At 40.5% G+C, this 16612-nt stretch overlaps 1 protein-coding gene across 1 annotated transcript in view; it reads left to right on the top strand.

The window, feature by feature from the left end:
• Positions 1 to 256: 256 nt before the first annotated feature.
• The window catches only part of pemt (phosphatidylethanolamine N-methyltransferase), a gene marked incomplete at its 3' end in the record, with an annotated part of 106537 nt that continues 90181 nt past the window's right edge, over positions 257 to 16612 (top strand). Inside the window, exons 1-2 of the mRNA XM_080048606.1 lie at positions 257 to 387; positions 2588 to 2695. Of these exons, the coding sequence (XP_079904732.1) occupies positions 286 to 387; positions 2588 to 2695 (210 nt within the window). The 5' untranslated portion in view covers positions 257 to 285. The remainder of the gene's footprint in view (positions 388 to 2587; positions 2696 to 16612) is intronic.

Here is a 16612-nt window from a genome sequence, read left to right as displayed (position 1 = left end):
GTTCAAGATTTTAGCTAATATATTTTTCGGGAGAGCGTAGGGACTGTGCTTGTGTGAGACATCTCATCAGTAAAAGATCTCAAGTGACATCTTAGCCTACATGAACTGCGTCTCCCAGGATGCACTGCGAAGGGTTAGAGGTTACGTTGACATGTGTAGTTGCCCTCGACCACCGCAACCTTCTTTCTGTGAAAAATAAGAACCTTGCACTCATTATTGTGCAATATTTGTTATCACACACAGATAAACGAGTGCTGTTGGTCTGACAGAGTCCACTCAGCGTGTATGAACGACGCTGTGAGGAACAATAACCCGGCTGGAAATAATAATAAGCACGGTGAGCTACTGGACTGCTGCGGAGGACTCAACAACGTCGACTATTCGAAGGTAAAACTTAAAAAAATGGTTCAACGCGAGGCTGGTCTGTGTGTCTGTCTTCCACGTGAATGGCTAAAATGCTCACTCTAAAGCGGCAAAGGTCTCCGTTAAGACTGAGTGAGCTGAAGTCTGCTTCATCCCAATTCAACGCTGAACTCCCCACCATAACCGGAAAATAACATGCTCCACCGCCGTGCTTTTCAAAGTAAAAGCATGATTTTTTTTCTGCCAACCCATGGTACACGTGTTTACTCCAAAGCCAATGCTATGCAACTTCAAAAAATAACAGAAACATGCTAATATTACTAATATGTTAGTAAACATTTATTTATGTTTTTTAAAGTTTATGTTTTTCACCAATCATGTAATTTCGACCAGTCACATGTAAATAATCGTCTTTTATTACATTAAAACCATAGATAGTAGGCTAGAAGAAAACCTGAAAAACTTTACTGTCTGTTGTAACATTATTGGCTGCTATAGGCCTATGGCATACAGGTAGCAGCCAATAAGGTTATTAAGGTAGGTAAGCAAGTAAGGTAAATAAAAAATTTAAAACGACAAACAACAACTTTTTTCATATTTTTGTACAATTCCGGTGATGTGATCAAAAAACAGTAAGGCTTTTGGCAGCCACCTCTCCCAGTCTGCAGCATTAAACACATATCACCTGAAATGTCCCTGTTGCAATCAATTACTTTCAAGTTAATCAGAGAGGTGAGAGTGCTCGTTAATCTTTAAAGGGGTTACCCTGACCTAATGCCTGTGTCAGCCTGTAATACGAGGAAACACGGTGAGAAAAACAGATCAGAGATTAGGGCTATTGGTTGATGTTATAACTGACACAACCCCTGCAGTATTTTAGGGAGTGAGCCTGCTGTTTATCTCTGCTGTTGTAGGTGTAGTGCGACACCAGCCATAGTCGATAATCTCTGTCTTTCAAGTTGTCACTGAAAACTGAGGCAGAGATGTCAATGCTGACGTCCTGACTGAGTCATCAAATAACCTGCCAATCTACGCAGATAAAGGAACATTATTTTGTGTGGTGGAGCAGCGAAATGGTCTCTTTAAATATTCAAGCTATAGGCATTATGTTGTAGTCGTTTCCAATGCAACAGGTGGAATATGTTCCGTCACTGCCTGCTGTCTGTCGTCACTGAAAGTCAGTTTGCTAACTTTTAGTTTAATGATGTTGGCCCAGGTTTAGCCTTGTCCTGCTACAACAGCTTGAGTCACGATGGACACTTAAATAGGATTTGAATTCAATTCAGCAGAATTAGTCATTTTTATTTCATGCATTTTTTTTTACTCACAAACCTGCCATCTACTCCACAAGACCTGTTGTGGGAAAGTTTTGGAGCTCCCCTAATCTGCTTTTTAAGGCTAACTCACACTATGCATTGTTTTATTGACTGAACCATCTTTAGCAACAGCATTTTGTGTTGTAGAGTGAAATGCACATTGCAACCAGTAAAGGTTGGTCACAGGTCTTGAGTCAATTTCTAGTTTTCTTGTCCTAGTTCCTTAGTAATTTGTTCATTCCAATGATTACATATTAGCACAGTATCACGTGATGTGTTATATCATTCACTCGAAAGTGACAACATGACCATTTAAACTGTAACATGGCATACAAAGTGTGCATCTCCATTCATTGCCCTTGTAGCCAAAACATTAAATAAATATCCAAATACAAACTGAGGGCCTTGGCCTATCTGGCTGCTACTTTGTACTTTGTTGCTCCTCATCTCTGACGTCAATAGACATCAGCTGGAAAACCACACAGAGCAACAGAGAGTGTGACATAGAAGGAATATCAGTCAATACTAGTCATTAAAACATTTTGTGCTTTACTTTTAAAAAGGTCTGTCTCGCCTGTCTTTAGTTTCTTTCGGTTCTTCATTCACAATGAAAACAGCAGTTTTGTCAGGCAGTCCTTGGCCAGTGTGTGTGGTTAATTTTCTTTAAAGATAAAAAAACAACAGAAGAAACGGTATAGATTACATCCAAACTAAAATGTATCTGCAAGCTTCATGGGAAAAAAAACTGGAAACAGTCTGAAATGCAAAATAAGGGAATTACAGGATGGGCCCTGTGTTACATAACATACATCCATCTGTGCACAGAAAATCATTCTTTATTTTTTTATTTTGTGTTGTGTTTTTATCCTCCTCACACCCTCTTGTGTTTGCATGGTGCTTTCTTTCAGATGGACTTGACGGTGACGGAAGCATTCCTAAAGCACGTCAACTTTCAGGACTCAGGCTTTTGTGTAGCTGTGGCTGCCATCATTTTCAACCCTTTCTTCTGGAACTTGGTAAGAACTACTATACCATCTATACCTAGTTATTGATGTACATTGAGGAACTGCCATTTAGAAACCACAGCCCTCCTGATTGGATTTTGATCCTGTGCAAATTCTACATAGCCTGTTTATATTATTTTATAATCAAACTTTTTTTGCTTGCGTTTCTCCAGACTTCTGTGGCTATGCAATATTTTAAATCCAATTTAGGGCTGTCCCGAATAACATTTTAATAATCCCAATGTAGCCTACTCCCTGAAACCAAGCTTGGTCCACAAGACAGTAATCTGCCCAATTGCCAATAATTCAAAGTGTACACATTCAAAATGCTTAATGTGACGAATGACCCATTCATACATTATTTACAGCATTGCTTTTTTGGGGGGAAACGTGGGTCAGAACAATTTATCCAAGTTCCTCAACAATTAAACACATGCGTTCTGGACTTCTTTTTTTTGCCAAAATGAATCAAATGGTACCGGATAAAATGTTCAGATGCAACTTTTTACAAGGATCTCTTATAAAACCGCCGGGCTCTGTGATCATTGGCTAAAATTGCAGTCATTTACATGCCCCTCTTGAGATGAGTGCCTCTCCCTCAACATGTGCACGTGTTTCATTTCCAGAGAGATATTAAAGTAACCTTTACAGGGCTGTACAGTGTGACAGTTTTGATCGCATCTGCTACTTAAATTGATCATGTGCGATGATGAATACAAGTCCACTCGCACTAGCGCGACAGCTTGCTAATGAGCAGATGCTGCTTTGAGACACAGGAGCGCTGCACAACACTGCTTAGAAGGCTCTACATTAACACTCTCCAAATGCGGGTGAATGTAGTTTAAATTATTGAGTCCACCCTCCACTTTGGCTGGTGAAAGATGTTTGCTCGGGATCTGTGTTTGTGCGGCGATTCTAGCGTCTAATAAACTTCACCAACAGTAATAACCGGAAGGAGACGGCTCTTAACATTAACGCAGTTAAGTTAGCGCACATGCAAATAGAACATTTCCTTTGCGCCTTCACATTAAAGTCTGTTATAGGCAAATGCGAGTTGACTTTTATTTTGAAGCCGATAAGAACAGGAAGTTAGCGCTTCACAGCCCTGCAGTGCTCTAGCTTGAAAAGCAACTCATTCAGCTGCAGAGAAAAGTCAACAGTAGTCTATTTAAACAAAGTTTAACATAAGCCACTGAAGAACAACACATTCACAACAACCTATTTAATTTATCCTAAATTGAAACCAATATGTATACTTACTTATTTATTTAGTAGGCTATGTTTAATGTTTTAAAGTTTGGTTTTAATTAACAGAAGGATTTTTTTTAAATGTTTATTATTATTAATATGATAATTATATGTATATACACAAACTATATACTGTAGGTATAGATATTATTTATATATTTTTATGCAGAGAAATAATTCTGAATCAGGCAAACATTTGAAATTGGCAGGTTAGATTATTTTGTCTAAATTGCAATCAGTGCATCCCTATTAATTTAAAAAAAAATATTACTGCACACACTAGGATATAATATTAATTGAGAATCTCAAATGAGACCAAGATGACATGCTCAAAAGGTAATTAGATCGAAATGCAAGGGTTAAGGCAGGGTTCAACATAACTTTTTTTTCCTACTGGCCCGCCGGGCCAGTGGATCTGAGTTTTACTGGCCCCTTGTATATTTTCACTGGCCCTGCACACACTTTTTTTTCTTCATAATTTAGTGTCAATAATTATAATACCTGTATTAGAAAAATAAAGAAAGATAACCAGATCTAAAGGGAATATCTATACTGTAACAGTATAGATATTCCCTTTAGATTTGGTTATTTTTCTTTTAGTTAATTATATGAAATGTTGATATTGCTCATACACATAATATAAAACCATGGCAAACATATTGAATTAGAAGCCTACAACTGAAAGTATGTTGAAGGGGTCGGCCAGTATTTTAAAGTCCAGTAGTTTGATGGTTGTTTTTATTCTTGAATTTGGGCAGTTTAATGAATAGTTCACCTGCAGAAGTCATGTTCAAACATAAAAAAAAAATAAGAGATGAAGGTCTGATAATTTTTTGTTGTGTGGTAGGCTGTTTTTATTACTTTCTCTATATGCATTAGGGATGTGAATGTGTCGACCGAATGACCGGTTTTCCACTTGCGCTCAAGTTGACTTTAAAAATAGAATAGAAATCCGAAAATCAGTGGGTTATGCCGTTTTTTTAATGGGAGATTTCACCGTGTATGTGAGTTCACGTCTGGTCGTGAGCGCGCTGCAGGAGTGTCACTTCTCCATGAAGTGTCAGCTTCACATATAAGAGTCCGGTGTGGGACCATTTTTTCAAACTATTGATAAAAAACAATGCAGTGCAAAATATGCAGCATAAGTTAAACGCTCGTCTAAGACTATGACGTTAAATCACCTTAGAAACACACAATGCCTTCGTCCGATCACAGCAGCGTTTCACCGTGTGATCTCGCCAGCGAGTGAGCCGCCGCGCAGATGAACTGTGGTTTGTGGCTAAAATAATAACCGGGGATATTCTCCCCGTTAGCGATTTCAATGGGAAAGACTTCCGCGATCTGATTGAATGTCTCGAGCCTGAAAACACAGTGCCAAACTGCGCGACTATAGGAACTGTACAGTGAGCGGAGTCCCTCCGTTCGTTTCTGTCTACAACCGACACAATCACCGGAGACGCATTCACAGCATTTAAATAACGCCTCTCATTTGTATTACCATTGGGGCTTGGATGCAAATACTGTAACATTACGGCGGCAGATAAAGGAAAAGCGCAGTTATCATTTTCTGCACCTCAACCTCTGCTGTGGGAAGAAAGAAAGGGGGCAGAGTAAGTCGATTGATTTGTCGACTCGCAGGCGGACGGTAGGCAGCTCTGCCAACGGAGCGAGAGTGCAACCGCTTGTTGCTCCGCCTGTCAAAACGCCCACGCATCGGTTGTCCACTGGCCTTTCATTAAAAAATATATTTTATATTAGGTTTATTATATTGAGTCTTAAATAAACACTGCTTTCATTCCGACTCTCAACACGCATTTCAATGAACCATGATGTAGTCTACAAAAAGATACTGAACTGTGATTGGCCAGTCACTGGCCCGGGCGGGACAGTGACTGGCCAATCAACTTGCCCTGCATATGATTTTACTGGCCCCGGGCCATCGGGCTATACGTTATGTCGAACCCTGGTTAAGGTTATGCAAGTTTTTGATCATACTTTGTGCTACTGATTTTTTTCACTTGCTAGCACCAGTGCACTGCTACCACCTAAAAAAATAAGCGTACAGCCCTGCTTTAATAATGCCTCTGACCTTAAATCATTGGTCGGGCGCAGCAGGACACAGTAGGTTTCTGAAAAAGCCAATTTTCATCATTAGAGTAAATGTGGCTGAGGTGCTTACCACTGCACATAATGCCCAAATTAAACCATTTTCCTGCACTTTAAGTAAGATAAGCCTGAACTAGCTGTATTGTGGGCTGTTGAAGAAGACAGGGATGGAACCTCCCTAGGAAATAAAATATATTTTCTGTTAATATCTCACCTGTTTTAGCTAAAATGCCGTATTTCTCCAACATGGGTGTGTGCGGCGATGTTTTCTTTGGTTTAATTGGACTACCGTCTCTTTAATGGCGAAGAAAGGAACCCACATGTGTGCAGATGGGTTTCTTTATGCTAAAAATAACAGCTTCCCTTGCTTGCTAGTGAATTCTTATATTTCTGATTGTGTCAGTCACACGTGATAACTCAGCTTTTTAGGTCCTTCTGTCCCTGTACTCTCGCATCAAAGAGCGTGTTCATTTATGGCCATTACTTTTTGTCAACGGTAGTGGTAATGTCAGAACATTTCTTACCGTCATTTGCTGCAGGCTACACTGTTGCCTTGTGCTTGAGACTCGCATGTGCCACAAGTGGTTTCAGTACAGTGCTACTGGTAGTGCTGAAGGTTTAGCGTTTTACTGATGAGCACATACAGTAAAGGCTGAAATGAAAACTCAAATAAAAATATTTTCCCACTCCGTTCTGTAGTTTGTTCTTCCTGCTGGGCAATGTGAATTATTTTACCTTAGTTAAGGTCTTGACTCTTTATCAACTATCAAAGCTTCTGAATGTTTATTTTTTTTACCAGCGAACCACAAACTTCTTTGTCTGCTTCTTGACACTGAACAGGTAGCGCAAAGTTTGTTTGTCAGGATGGCGCCATTTTTGGTAGAAAGTAGTCATGGCTAGTGTATTGCAAAATCGAGGGATCGCATGAATTCCTTGAGGAATGATCGAGTAATTTATATCTGTTATCTACAAATAAAAAGTGTCAGCTTAACCAATGACACAAGGAATTGTTCTTACCATTTTTCTCTAGTGGAAAAGCCCCATATGTTGTTCACGCTGATGTTCTCTTGAACTTACCTTTTCTGATGTGACAGTCTAGCTTGCTGTGGCCAGAAGTGGCCTAGGGTCGACCTGGGTCCATCTTATGTCAAGCCTGACCTAGATCTAACACTGAGTGTATTTGAGTACTGCTGTTGGACACAGATCCCATCACAGATGATTGGGTCCATCCCAGCTCACTTCGTTTCCTACATATAGAGCACCACATGCCTAATGCCAAGTTGTGTCAGAGTGCAGTCTTGTGAAGGTAAAGCGTCATGTTGGCTTGTGGCCTCATTTCAAACAATCCCATTTCCTGCTTGAGGGGAACTCTTTCCCTGTCTTATATTCCATTGCATCAAATACATATGACCTATAGCCACATATGTAGGTCACATTATGGAGAAAGGGACTCCTCCTCACCTGGGGCCTCATTTATAACGGTGTGCGTAGAAACCATCCTAAAACATTGCATCTGCACAAAGCCAAAAATGTGCTGCGCAAAAAAAAAATCAGATTTATAAAACTGTGCGGCGCACACTTGAACGCAATCTTCCCTTTATAATTACCCACCTGCGGTGAATTGTGCGCAGACGATCTCCACCCTGTGTCCTCCCACTTCACCTCCCAGTTTCATCCCACAATCTACCATACATGGCGAATGCTGAATAGCTCCTGAATATGATGACGCTCTTAATAAGCAAGGCATTTTGACTGACATGAGGAGAAAAGGGAGGCAACCGGCCGCAAAGAAAGCGGCTGGGAAGGAAGAAAGCCTGTGACGTGCATGTGCTGCAGTAACTGTCACACAAACACACACACACGCGCTTATCACATATCATGATTGGCACAGTCGTTATAGTCTTTGTAAAGCAGTTTCGGCCACATTTGTGCTGTATGCAATATCACGTATAAGCGTACCTGTATTAATATATGTAGGCCTATATAAAATGGTTTGAAAAGTGAAATAATGCCTATAGTCTATTCGAGAGCATTGTTTATCTCCCGTGAGATCCACACATTTCCAACGTCAGATTATAGTTATATCTTCCAGGGTGAATTGTTATGGGAAAGAGATGCGTGTAATGATTTGCTAAATTCATAACATGATTTTATCTAACGAAATATACAGTTTTAATTAATATCTGTTGGGCTTAACTTTGTTCAAAACTACTTTTTACACACCTCTTAAAATTTGCTCTCCCGCTGGCCACTCTCGGAAACACCTCCCGACGTATAGGATATTATTATAAAGTAGCGCTATAAGATTCAACGTATAAGATATAACCAAAACATGTAGACCTAGGCTACTTGATAAGTAATTCAACCTACATCACAACTGCATGCCATAGACTACAGTAGCCATATATTCGCAACTATAGGTAAGCTTATACATTTTATTGACTAAATATATTGGGTGCCAAGCATCATTTGTCTGGGTTTTTCTGATGACTGAGCTTTATTTCGTGGTGTTGCCATTGAGTGTCGCTGATTCCCCGAGTCAGGAAAACCTTGCGGTAGCTCTACGCATGGTCGAAAGTTGGCGTGGGAATACGCACACTTCTCCGCAAAGAATGTTTTTATAAATACCAACGTTTGTCACCGCACATTTTCCCGCACATTTCTGTCCGTTTACGCAAGGTTTTTGTGCGCCGCAAGCTTTACAAATGAGGCCCCTGCTCTTTAGTAATGGAGGTCACTTCGCGTTTGCAATGAACTCAGTGTTCCTACAGGAGACCAGAGACAGGATGTACCAGCCCCACCCACCTACCACTGCTTAACCTTTTATCTTTTTGCATAGACATACACTTTGTCCCACACACACACACACACACACACACAAACTCAGAGATACGAGGCCTAGTTAGGACTAGTTAAAAAAATTAGTCTCAACTTAACTGTCTACCAACGACTCTGGCTCACTGCTACAGTTGGAAAATAGACTTCCAGGCTAATAATCTGTGCTCGGTGGGGGTCAGGCGGTCAGTGTGACACACCAGCCTATTGTGGAAAAAGTTGCACCAATTGTGGCCGATGTACCTCGCTCTGTTGGGGATGTTAAAATCTATACATGCACATCCGACTTTAGCAACAACTGCATAGCAGGGGCCGTGTGTGTGTGTGTGTGTGTGGGGGGGGGGGGGGGCAGTAAAGGATGACTCATCTCCAGAGTTCAGTTTATTCTTTGAAAGCCTCTGGTAATTGCAGATGCATTTGTCGCAGCCCGTCTGTTAGATGCTAATGACACCTGTGCACTGATTGTAGGTGTCATCAGATGCAGATTATGTTACTAAGTGTGGCAGCGTTAGTAATTGTCATGCATTGTGGCAAGCAGAATTTTACTTTTTCGCTATGTTTGTTTTGTATTTTTAATATCTGATTATATTGCATGTCTTTAGGTCTATTATTATTAATCTGATAAAATGTAATAATTCAAAGCAGACCAGTCATATGCATAACGAAATGCATAATTAGTTAGAATATTTCTCAATTTGCTTGCATTTAAGTTTCATGATGTTCTAAGTTAAACACGTTTTCACCTGCAGTGTTTTGCCTTTGTAACATATAATGCATTTGTAGCCCCATTTCTTAGAGTGCTTGACTGCATTACCTTTTATTTAAGTCTAGAGAAATGCAAATTAAAATATAGATTGCTGGATTTTATTTATTTTGCAAAGATGGCAGAAAACCCTCTCCCAGGCTGAATACAGCCCCATAAGTTCCACCAATTAGGTAGGGAAGACTGGATGTAACCCTGAGGTGTAACCAGGTGCAAAAAAAAAAAAAAAAGTCTGCAGAGTGCCTGTTGCACCACGTGCAACTGCTACTTAAGCTCATTGCTCTGAGCACACACAAATTATTGTTTGTATCGAGTCCTCTCTTTTCATTTGGACCGTGGCAAAACCGCACACGTGCCTACTTCCAGCATACAGATGGTGTCATTATCGGGACTTGTTTGCCTAATACATAAAACGCATCACTTCCTGTGTGCCAATAAGGTTTTTTCCACCGCCGCTCATGCATGGCCACATGGGGTGCAGGCGGGGGGGACAGAGAAGGGCAGTCACATGTCCCACTAATTGGCACTCCTTCAGCCCGCACACGTTACCCAGGGTTGGAAATAAGTTAATATGTGCTCATACAAAAGTCTCCCAATGTATTAGTAGGGATGGGCATTTTAAGAAATTTCATTGATCGATTAATTGGGAAAATTAACGATCAATCATCGATTTAATCGTTATCTTTTTACATATTAAAAAATGCCAACAGAACATCCAAAATTTGGCGTTTTTACCATAGACAAGAGGTTTTTACCCAATGACATCTTTATTCCAAGGTCTTCTAGGCAAACAACACTCCATTAAGACAAGGCAGCTTTTAAAAGTAAAATAATAATAAAATGCGGCGCTGGTTAAAGCCTGAGGCTATGAGCCAACAGTGTTGGGCAAGTTACTTCAAAAGCGTAATGCGGTATTTATTACTTATTACTGGCATTTCAAAGTAGTTAGTTACATTACAATATTACTGTCTTTGAATTGTAAGGCATTACACTACTTTTACATTACTTTTGCATTACTTTCACCAAAATAACATGAAATATGGATTTGGTGTTCTCAATAGATCTTGTGTTCAATGCAGCTCATTACACAGCAGGAGGTGACATGGTATGGCATAATGACTGAGCTAGGCGGTTAACACAAGTAGGCCTATGGAAAAGCCCCATATGTTTTTCACGCTGATGTTCTCTTGAACGTACCTTTTCTGATGTGACAGTCTAGCTTGCTGTGGCCAGAAGTGGCCTAGGGTCGACCTGGGTCCATCTTATGTCAAGCCTGACCTAGATCTAACACTGAGTGTATTTGAGTACTGCTGTTGGACACAGATCCCATCACAGATGATTGGGTCCATCCCAGCTCACTTCGTTTCCTACATATAGAGCACCACATGCCTAATGCCAAGTTGTGTCAGAGTGCAGTCTTGTGAAGGTAAAGCGTCATGTTGGCTTGTGGCCTCATTTCAAACAATCCCATTTCCTGCTCTTTCCCTGTCTTATATTCCATTGCATCAAATACATATGACCTATAGCCACATATGTAGGTCACATTATGGAGAAAGGGACTCCTCCTCACCTGGGGCCTCATTTATAACGGTGTGCGTAGAAACCATCCTAAAACATTGCGTCTGCACAAAGCCAAAAATGTGCTGCGCAAAAAAAAAATCAGATTTATAAAACTGTGCGGCGCACACTTGAACGCAATCTTCCCTTTATAATTACCCACCTGCGGTGAATTGTGCGCAGACGATCTCCACCCTGTGTCCTCCCACTTCACCTCCCAGTTTCATCCCACAATCTACCATACATGGCGAATGCTGAATAGCTCCTGAATATGATGACGCTCTTAATAAGCAAGGCATTTTGACTGACATGAGGAGAAAAGGGAGGCAACCGGCCGCAAAGAAAGCGTAATGACTGAGCATAATGACTGAGCTAGGCGGCTAACACAAGTAGGCCTATGCTATATAATATAATGGTCACAGTTATGGCTCATGGTGCAATACATTTTATACTAGAAATACTGTATTTTTAGGTATTTATTTAACCTATATTAATATCAATAGAGCTAGAGCCTACTACTGTAGATTGAAAAAGTAAATTGAGCCTCAAAGACTTGTTTCTTGCGTTCTGGCGACTTAAAAGCACGAACAAGTTGTTCACATCATCATCAACTTTTGCCTTTTTTAGTTGTTCCAAAGAATCTGCCTTATCATCTTGCCATCTAATCTAAATGATAACAGCCCATTATGTTTGTTTATCGTCTCTCTTGCGTGACATTTTATAATAACAATAGTAGCCTAAATATATATCTCCTTCGCTAATTCAAAGCATCCACTCATTATGTTGGGAGTCGACGTGTGTGTCAGAGGCATGAATCGACAAAGCGATCAACTCTTATTGTGACTTTTTTGCTGCAGCACTTTTAGTGCTGAGGAGAGCTTGCCAACTGCGCTGTCCTTTACGCACCATCATTGCCGCCGTTGTGTTAAGATTTCATAATTTGCATCAAAGCAAACCCTTTAGGCGCCGGGTTTTATTTTTAAAAATACTAGATTTTGACACTTAAATTTCAGAAGGTTCTGGATTGAAAGTGGTTTGAGATAGAGACAAAGTGTAAATGAGACAAATATTGAGAATGACCTAAAGTTTATCTGGGGAGTAAATTTTCCCATCTAATTAGCATATTATGACGTCATATGGTGGCGGCCATGTTGTAGGCTATTATGTAATTTCCATGAAATACCTGATATTTTGAAAGAGAGTTGAACTTATTTAATCAGATTCACCCCTCCATCCATTTGTAATGATGTCCACTTTGTTGTAAGCCAACAGTTGTAAACTAGAACTAGAACTACACCACAAAACTCATATAAACAGTAGGCGTTTATGATTTTTTTTTACCCACCACCATTTTTATTTCCTTTTTTCTTCTATTCTTCATTATTATTATTATCATCATTATTATCATTATAATATGATAATATTAATATATATAGCTGCGTCGCATGGCTGCACCACTGCTGCGCATGGACGCACCGTGACCGGGGCCGTAGAAAGAGTGAACACCAACTCCCTACTCGTCAACTTTTTGCTTGCCATATCTCTAAATAACTCCTAAATCCAGCAATACCGCTTCAGCATAAATAGCTTCGTGGCACACTATCTCCGATTTCGCACCTAACAACAGCGCGATTCATTTGCAGCCTGGACGCGGAGGTGTGTCACCTCTGCTCTGACAGCAGGCAGGGACTCGCTCTGAGGGGCTGCTCCGAGACTGACCGCCTTGTAGTGCTTTGAGACGGGGAGGGGCTCTCGGCAACACCCGCTGCTCGTTGAGCACAGAGTGATACGTGCTTTCACGTCAGAGTCTCCAAACACCACAAAAGTTTTCAATAACTTGGGCAGTGAGACGGAAGCCAGTAGGCTAGCGCATCTTTGGAATCAATTGTAGCAGCAAATCGAGTTTTCTTCTCCTCTAGCAGTAACATTAGCGTGGGTTTTTTTCTCCTCTGCGAAACTCGCGGTGTTGGCCAATTTGTATAAAAACAACAAACCAGTCAATTTCGGGTTTAAAATTGTAACGCTCGTTTCTGAGCTATGTACCGCGTTACATATTACCATTTTTTTGCTGTAATGCCTTACATTACCGCGTTACAGCAAAACGTAATGCATTACAGTAATGCATTACTTCCTGTAACGCGTTACTCCCAACACTGTGAGCCAACAATGAGCCAATGCTACAATACCTTTAAACACATATGCGCCTCCTAAGATGCTGCCAAAGACTGCATAAGGGCACGGCACGTTTCTCTGAGTGGTTGAGGACCTAACGTTACTTCATCTAATAAACAAAATGTGCAAATAAGTTCCCTGATGAAGGCGAAGTAGGAAAGCATAGACGTTAAAGCTCCCATATTATACACTTTTCGGTACTATTATACACCATATTATATGGTCTTAGAGGTCCCTAATACGTTTTTCTTTCATTGTTTGCTGAAAAAAACTTTCAGATAATTTATTGTACTATGCTGATGTTCAGCTAATCTCATAATGGCCTATTTTTTTAAAAGAGCTGCAGCTCCCCTCGTAAATATACAATATTTGAGCTGCCCCCGCCTCCTGTCCGGAAGCGAAGCCAGATACGCCTCGCCCTCTGTCTGTCAGGGCCGTGGACCTATAAGAAATAGGGGTGTGGGCTGCACAGTGGAAGCTTCTGGCTTTCCAGTTTGCTTCTGGCTTTTGGACTTTCTGTCACACCTACGTGTGGTGTAGCGTGTAGTTTCTCTTCTCGATCTCTCTGACTGTATGTGTGTGTGCGTACCGCTGTTTTGCTGAGATCTGCGTGTGTGTGTGTGTCTGTCGGCGGTGGAGCCCCGACCCCCTTCACAAAACGGAGCAGAGGAGAGATGCAACACAGCAGACACAACTACTCGCACATAAATTAGATAGGCTAAATAACATAATCGTTTATTTAAAAATTAGCACCAGTTCTTTATGAAAATAGACCGTAGATAGATGACTTGTATTTAGCGATATAAAAAATGTAAATAGTATATTATTTTATTTATTTATTTTTTATAATTTCAGCTGAGACTCTTTATGTTTTGGTGGAGCTAATAAATAGTCTTCTAGTTTAACTGTCTGCATCTGGGTCCTACTTGCCTGCCTGTCTGCCACTTACCGTAACAGGGAGGAGGACGTTGCCAAGCAACGGGTACACAATTTCACTTGAGCGAACTAGACTGCAGTGTTTACTCCTAAATGAATGAGCGGTACTAACATCATCAGATTACCATTATTCATCTGAAATAGTCATTATTTACAACAACATAAACACATTACCTCATCGTGATCCATACTAACTGCCGTCTCTCGTTCATTCGCTTTCTGTGAGGACACGTAATCTTTCAGCTCTGTGAGAGTAGTTGGGTGACACTGCATCAACTCATTGCAATCAGGTGTGTGTGGCACTGACTGGCATTAGTTGATGCAGTGTCACTAACTACTCTCACGGAGCCGAAAAGAGTCTGTGCCCTCACACTTTCAACAAACGGACATGCACTATATTGCACCCTAACCATTTGACACTCACCCGGCACGAGCTAGAAAACAGCTTTACGACAGCGGGCGCCGTAAAAATACTACCGCTTTTGTTCAAAGGGGCCGCCAATGGACAAAGTTACTCGTAGTGGCTTTAAGAAAGTAGGACATACTAATGTACTTCTAAGCCATAATTATGTTTTCATCTAGACACTTCCCTTAGCACACTTACTGCATTTCGCTGGAGCCTTCACTTAAACTAAAAGCACTAAAACTGAAGGTAAACTGAGGTAAAGTGCCACTGCGTTTAACATGTTTTTTTTTTTACATTTACGTGTGTGTCTCTCATCATTTAGACCCTTGCTAATCAGTTGCACAAGCAACAAACATTTAACATTTTCCTGTGCTCAGTGATTAGAGAGGTAATGTTAACAGATGTGCACCGGATGAAAGTATAGTGGCATCTTGGCTGACATCTCCGATCTTGTTTATTATGCCCCATTCAGACTTAAGCTTCTCCTCTCTCTGGATAGCAACAGGTTATCCCCAGCCCCTGGCTATAACGATATTTCTTATAATTGAAAAAGAATTGTCAAATCTGCTCCTACTTCACTGAGATTAGATCAGGGTGTGGGACTGTATAACAGATGTCGCGCTGACACCATGGAGAGAAGTCCAGCCTGTTCTTTCTACTTTTATCAGACCGCCTTGGTATGACATTTTAGCTAGAAGCATATGGCCATTACATAAGGTTTTAGATTTAACCATGGGGGGCACTAACTAGCTACCACAAGAACATTGCTGCTCAACCCTATTATGCTGATGTTCAAAATATTATTTTCCCTGCACCAGTAGGCCTGAATGAATTTGTGGAAAAAAGTGTGTTCATGACATGGCAGGGGAGGTACATCAGACAAATAAGGCTAGAAAACCAATGCTTTTACAGGGTGTCAAGAGCTTCAAAACTCAAGAAAGACAAGAATGGAAAAGAACCCTTCAATACACAGTTCAATGAATAAGATTTTTTTATTAAACTACAGAGTAAAGTGGTAAAATATAACAGAAAAGTGAAGTGTTGCTCATAAGATGTCGAATTTGACGTTGGCCCGAAACTTCTCTGCAACATTTACTGAAAAACTTAAAACGCAACTTGTGCTGATAAATGAAATCACTCTCAATGTCAGATAACTTTTCCCTTTTGCATAAGGGTAAAGTCTGTGGCTTAGTTTGCAAACTTGATGGCAAGTAGAAACTATTGGCAAAACTGCGTCAGCTCAGGACTCTGCATTCAGTGTCAGAGGATTGGCTGCATCTGCTGCTGCTGTTAGTTAGTGCTCATTATAACTTCAAGGACCTCATGTACTTGTTTAGTGAGACAATTATGTGTAATTATGCTATATCTTATTCCAATTTGCAGCACTTTCGGCAGTGGCAGCTTTACCTACCACATTTCATGGTAATTTTTGAAACAATAGGTCTATGATTTTGCACTGACGTAAACAGAATCAGGCTTTTCAATTGTTTTCAACAACTGACTTATTTTATTCGCTGAAATGGCCATGGTATATTTTTCGTCATAATTTGCTAGGTAGCTAATTAATGCTAGCTCTGAGAAAAGGAACTACGGCAGTTGGTAAACATGCATCCGGAACAGCAACACAGAAGTGAGATATTTGCATTATTGTATGTATTTTCTTACAACAATTCTGTATTTGACATGGCAAAAGGGTTCAAGGATAATGACCAACAGAGTATGGCAAACTCAACATTATCTCCAGTAACGAGCTTGGCTGAAGTGGTTGAGCTGTAGGATAGTAAGCCAGACATGATAATGCTAACACACATGGATACCTGGTTGGTATCATGGCGAGCCCCAACTGCGATCTTGGTGTCAAGAATGAGTGCTTTGAGCAGGTCGATACAAATGAAAGAGTGATTCT

Source organism: Ammodytes marinus, assembly GCF_949987685.1.
Source record: "Ammodytes marinus genome assembly, chromosome: 20".
Classification (NCBI taxonomy): Eukaryota; Metazoa; Chordata; class Actinopteri; order Uranoscopiformes; family Ammodytidae; genus Ammodytes; species Ammodytes marinus.
This window is presented reverse-complemented; position numbering and strand designations above follow the sequence as displayed.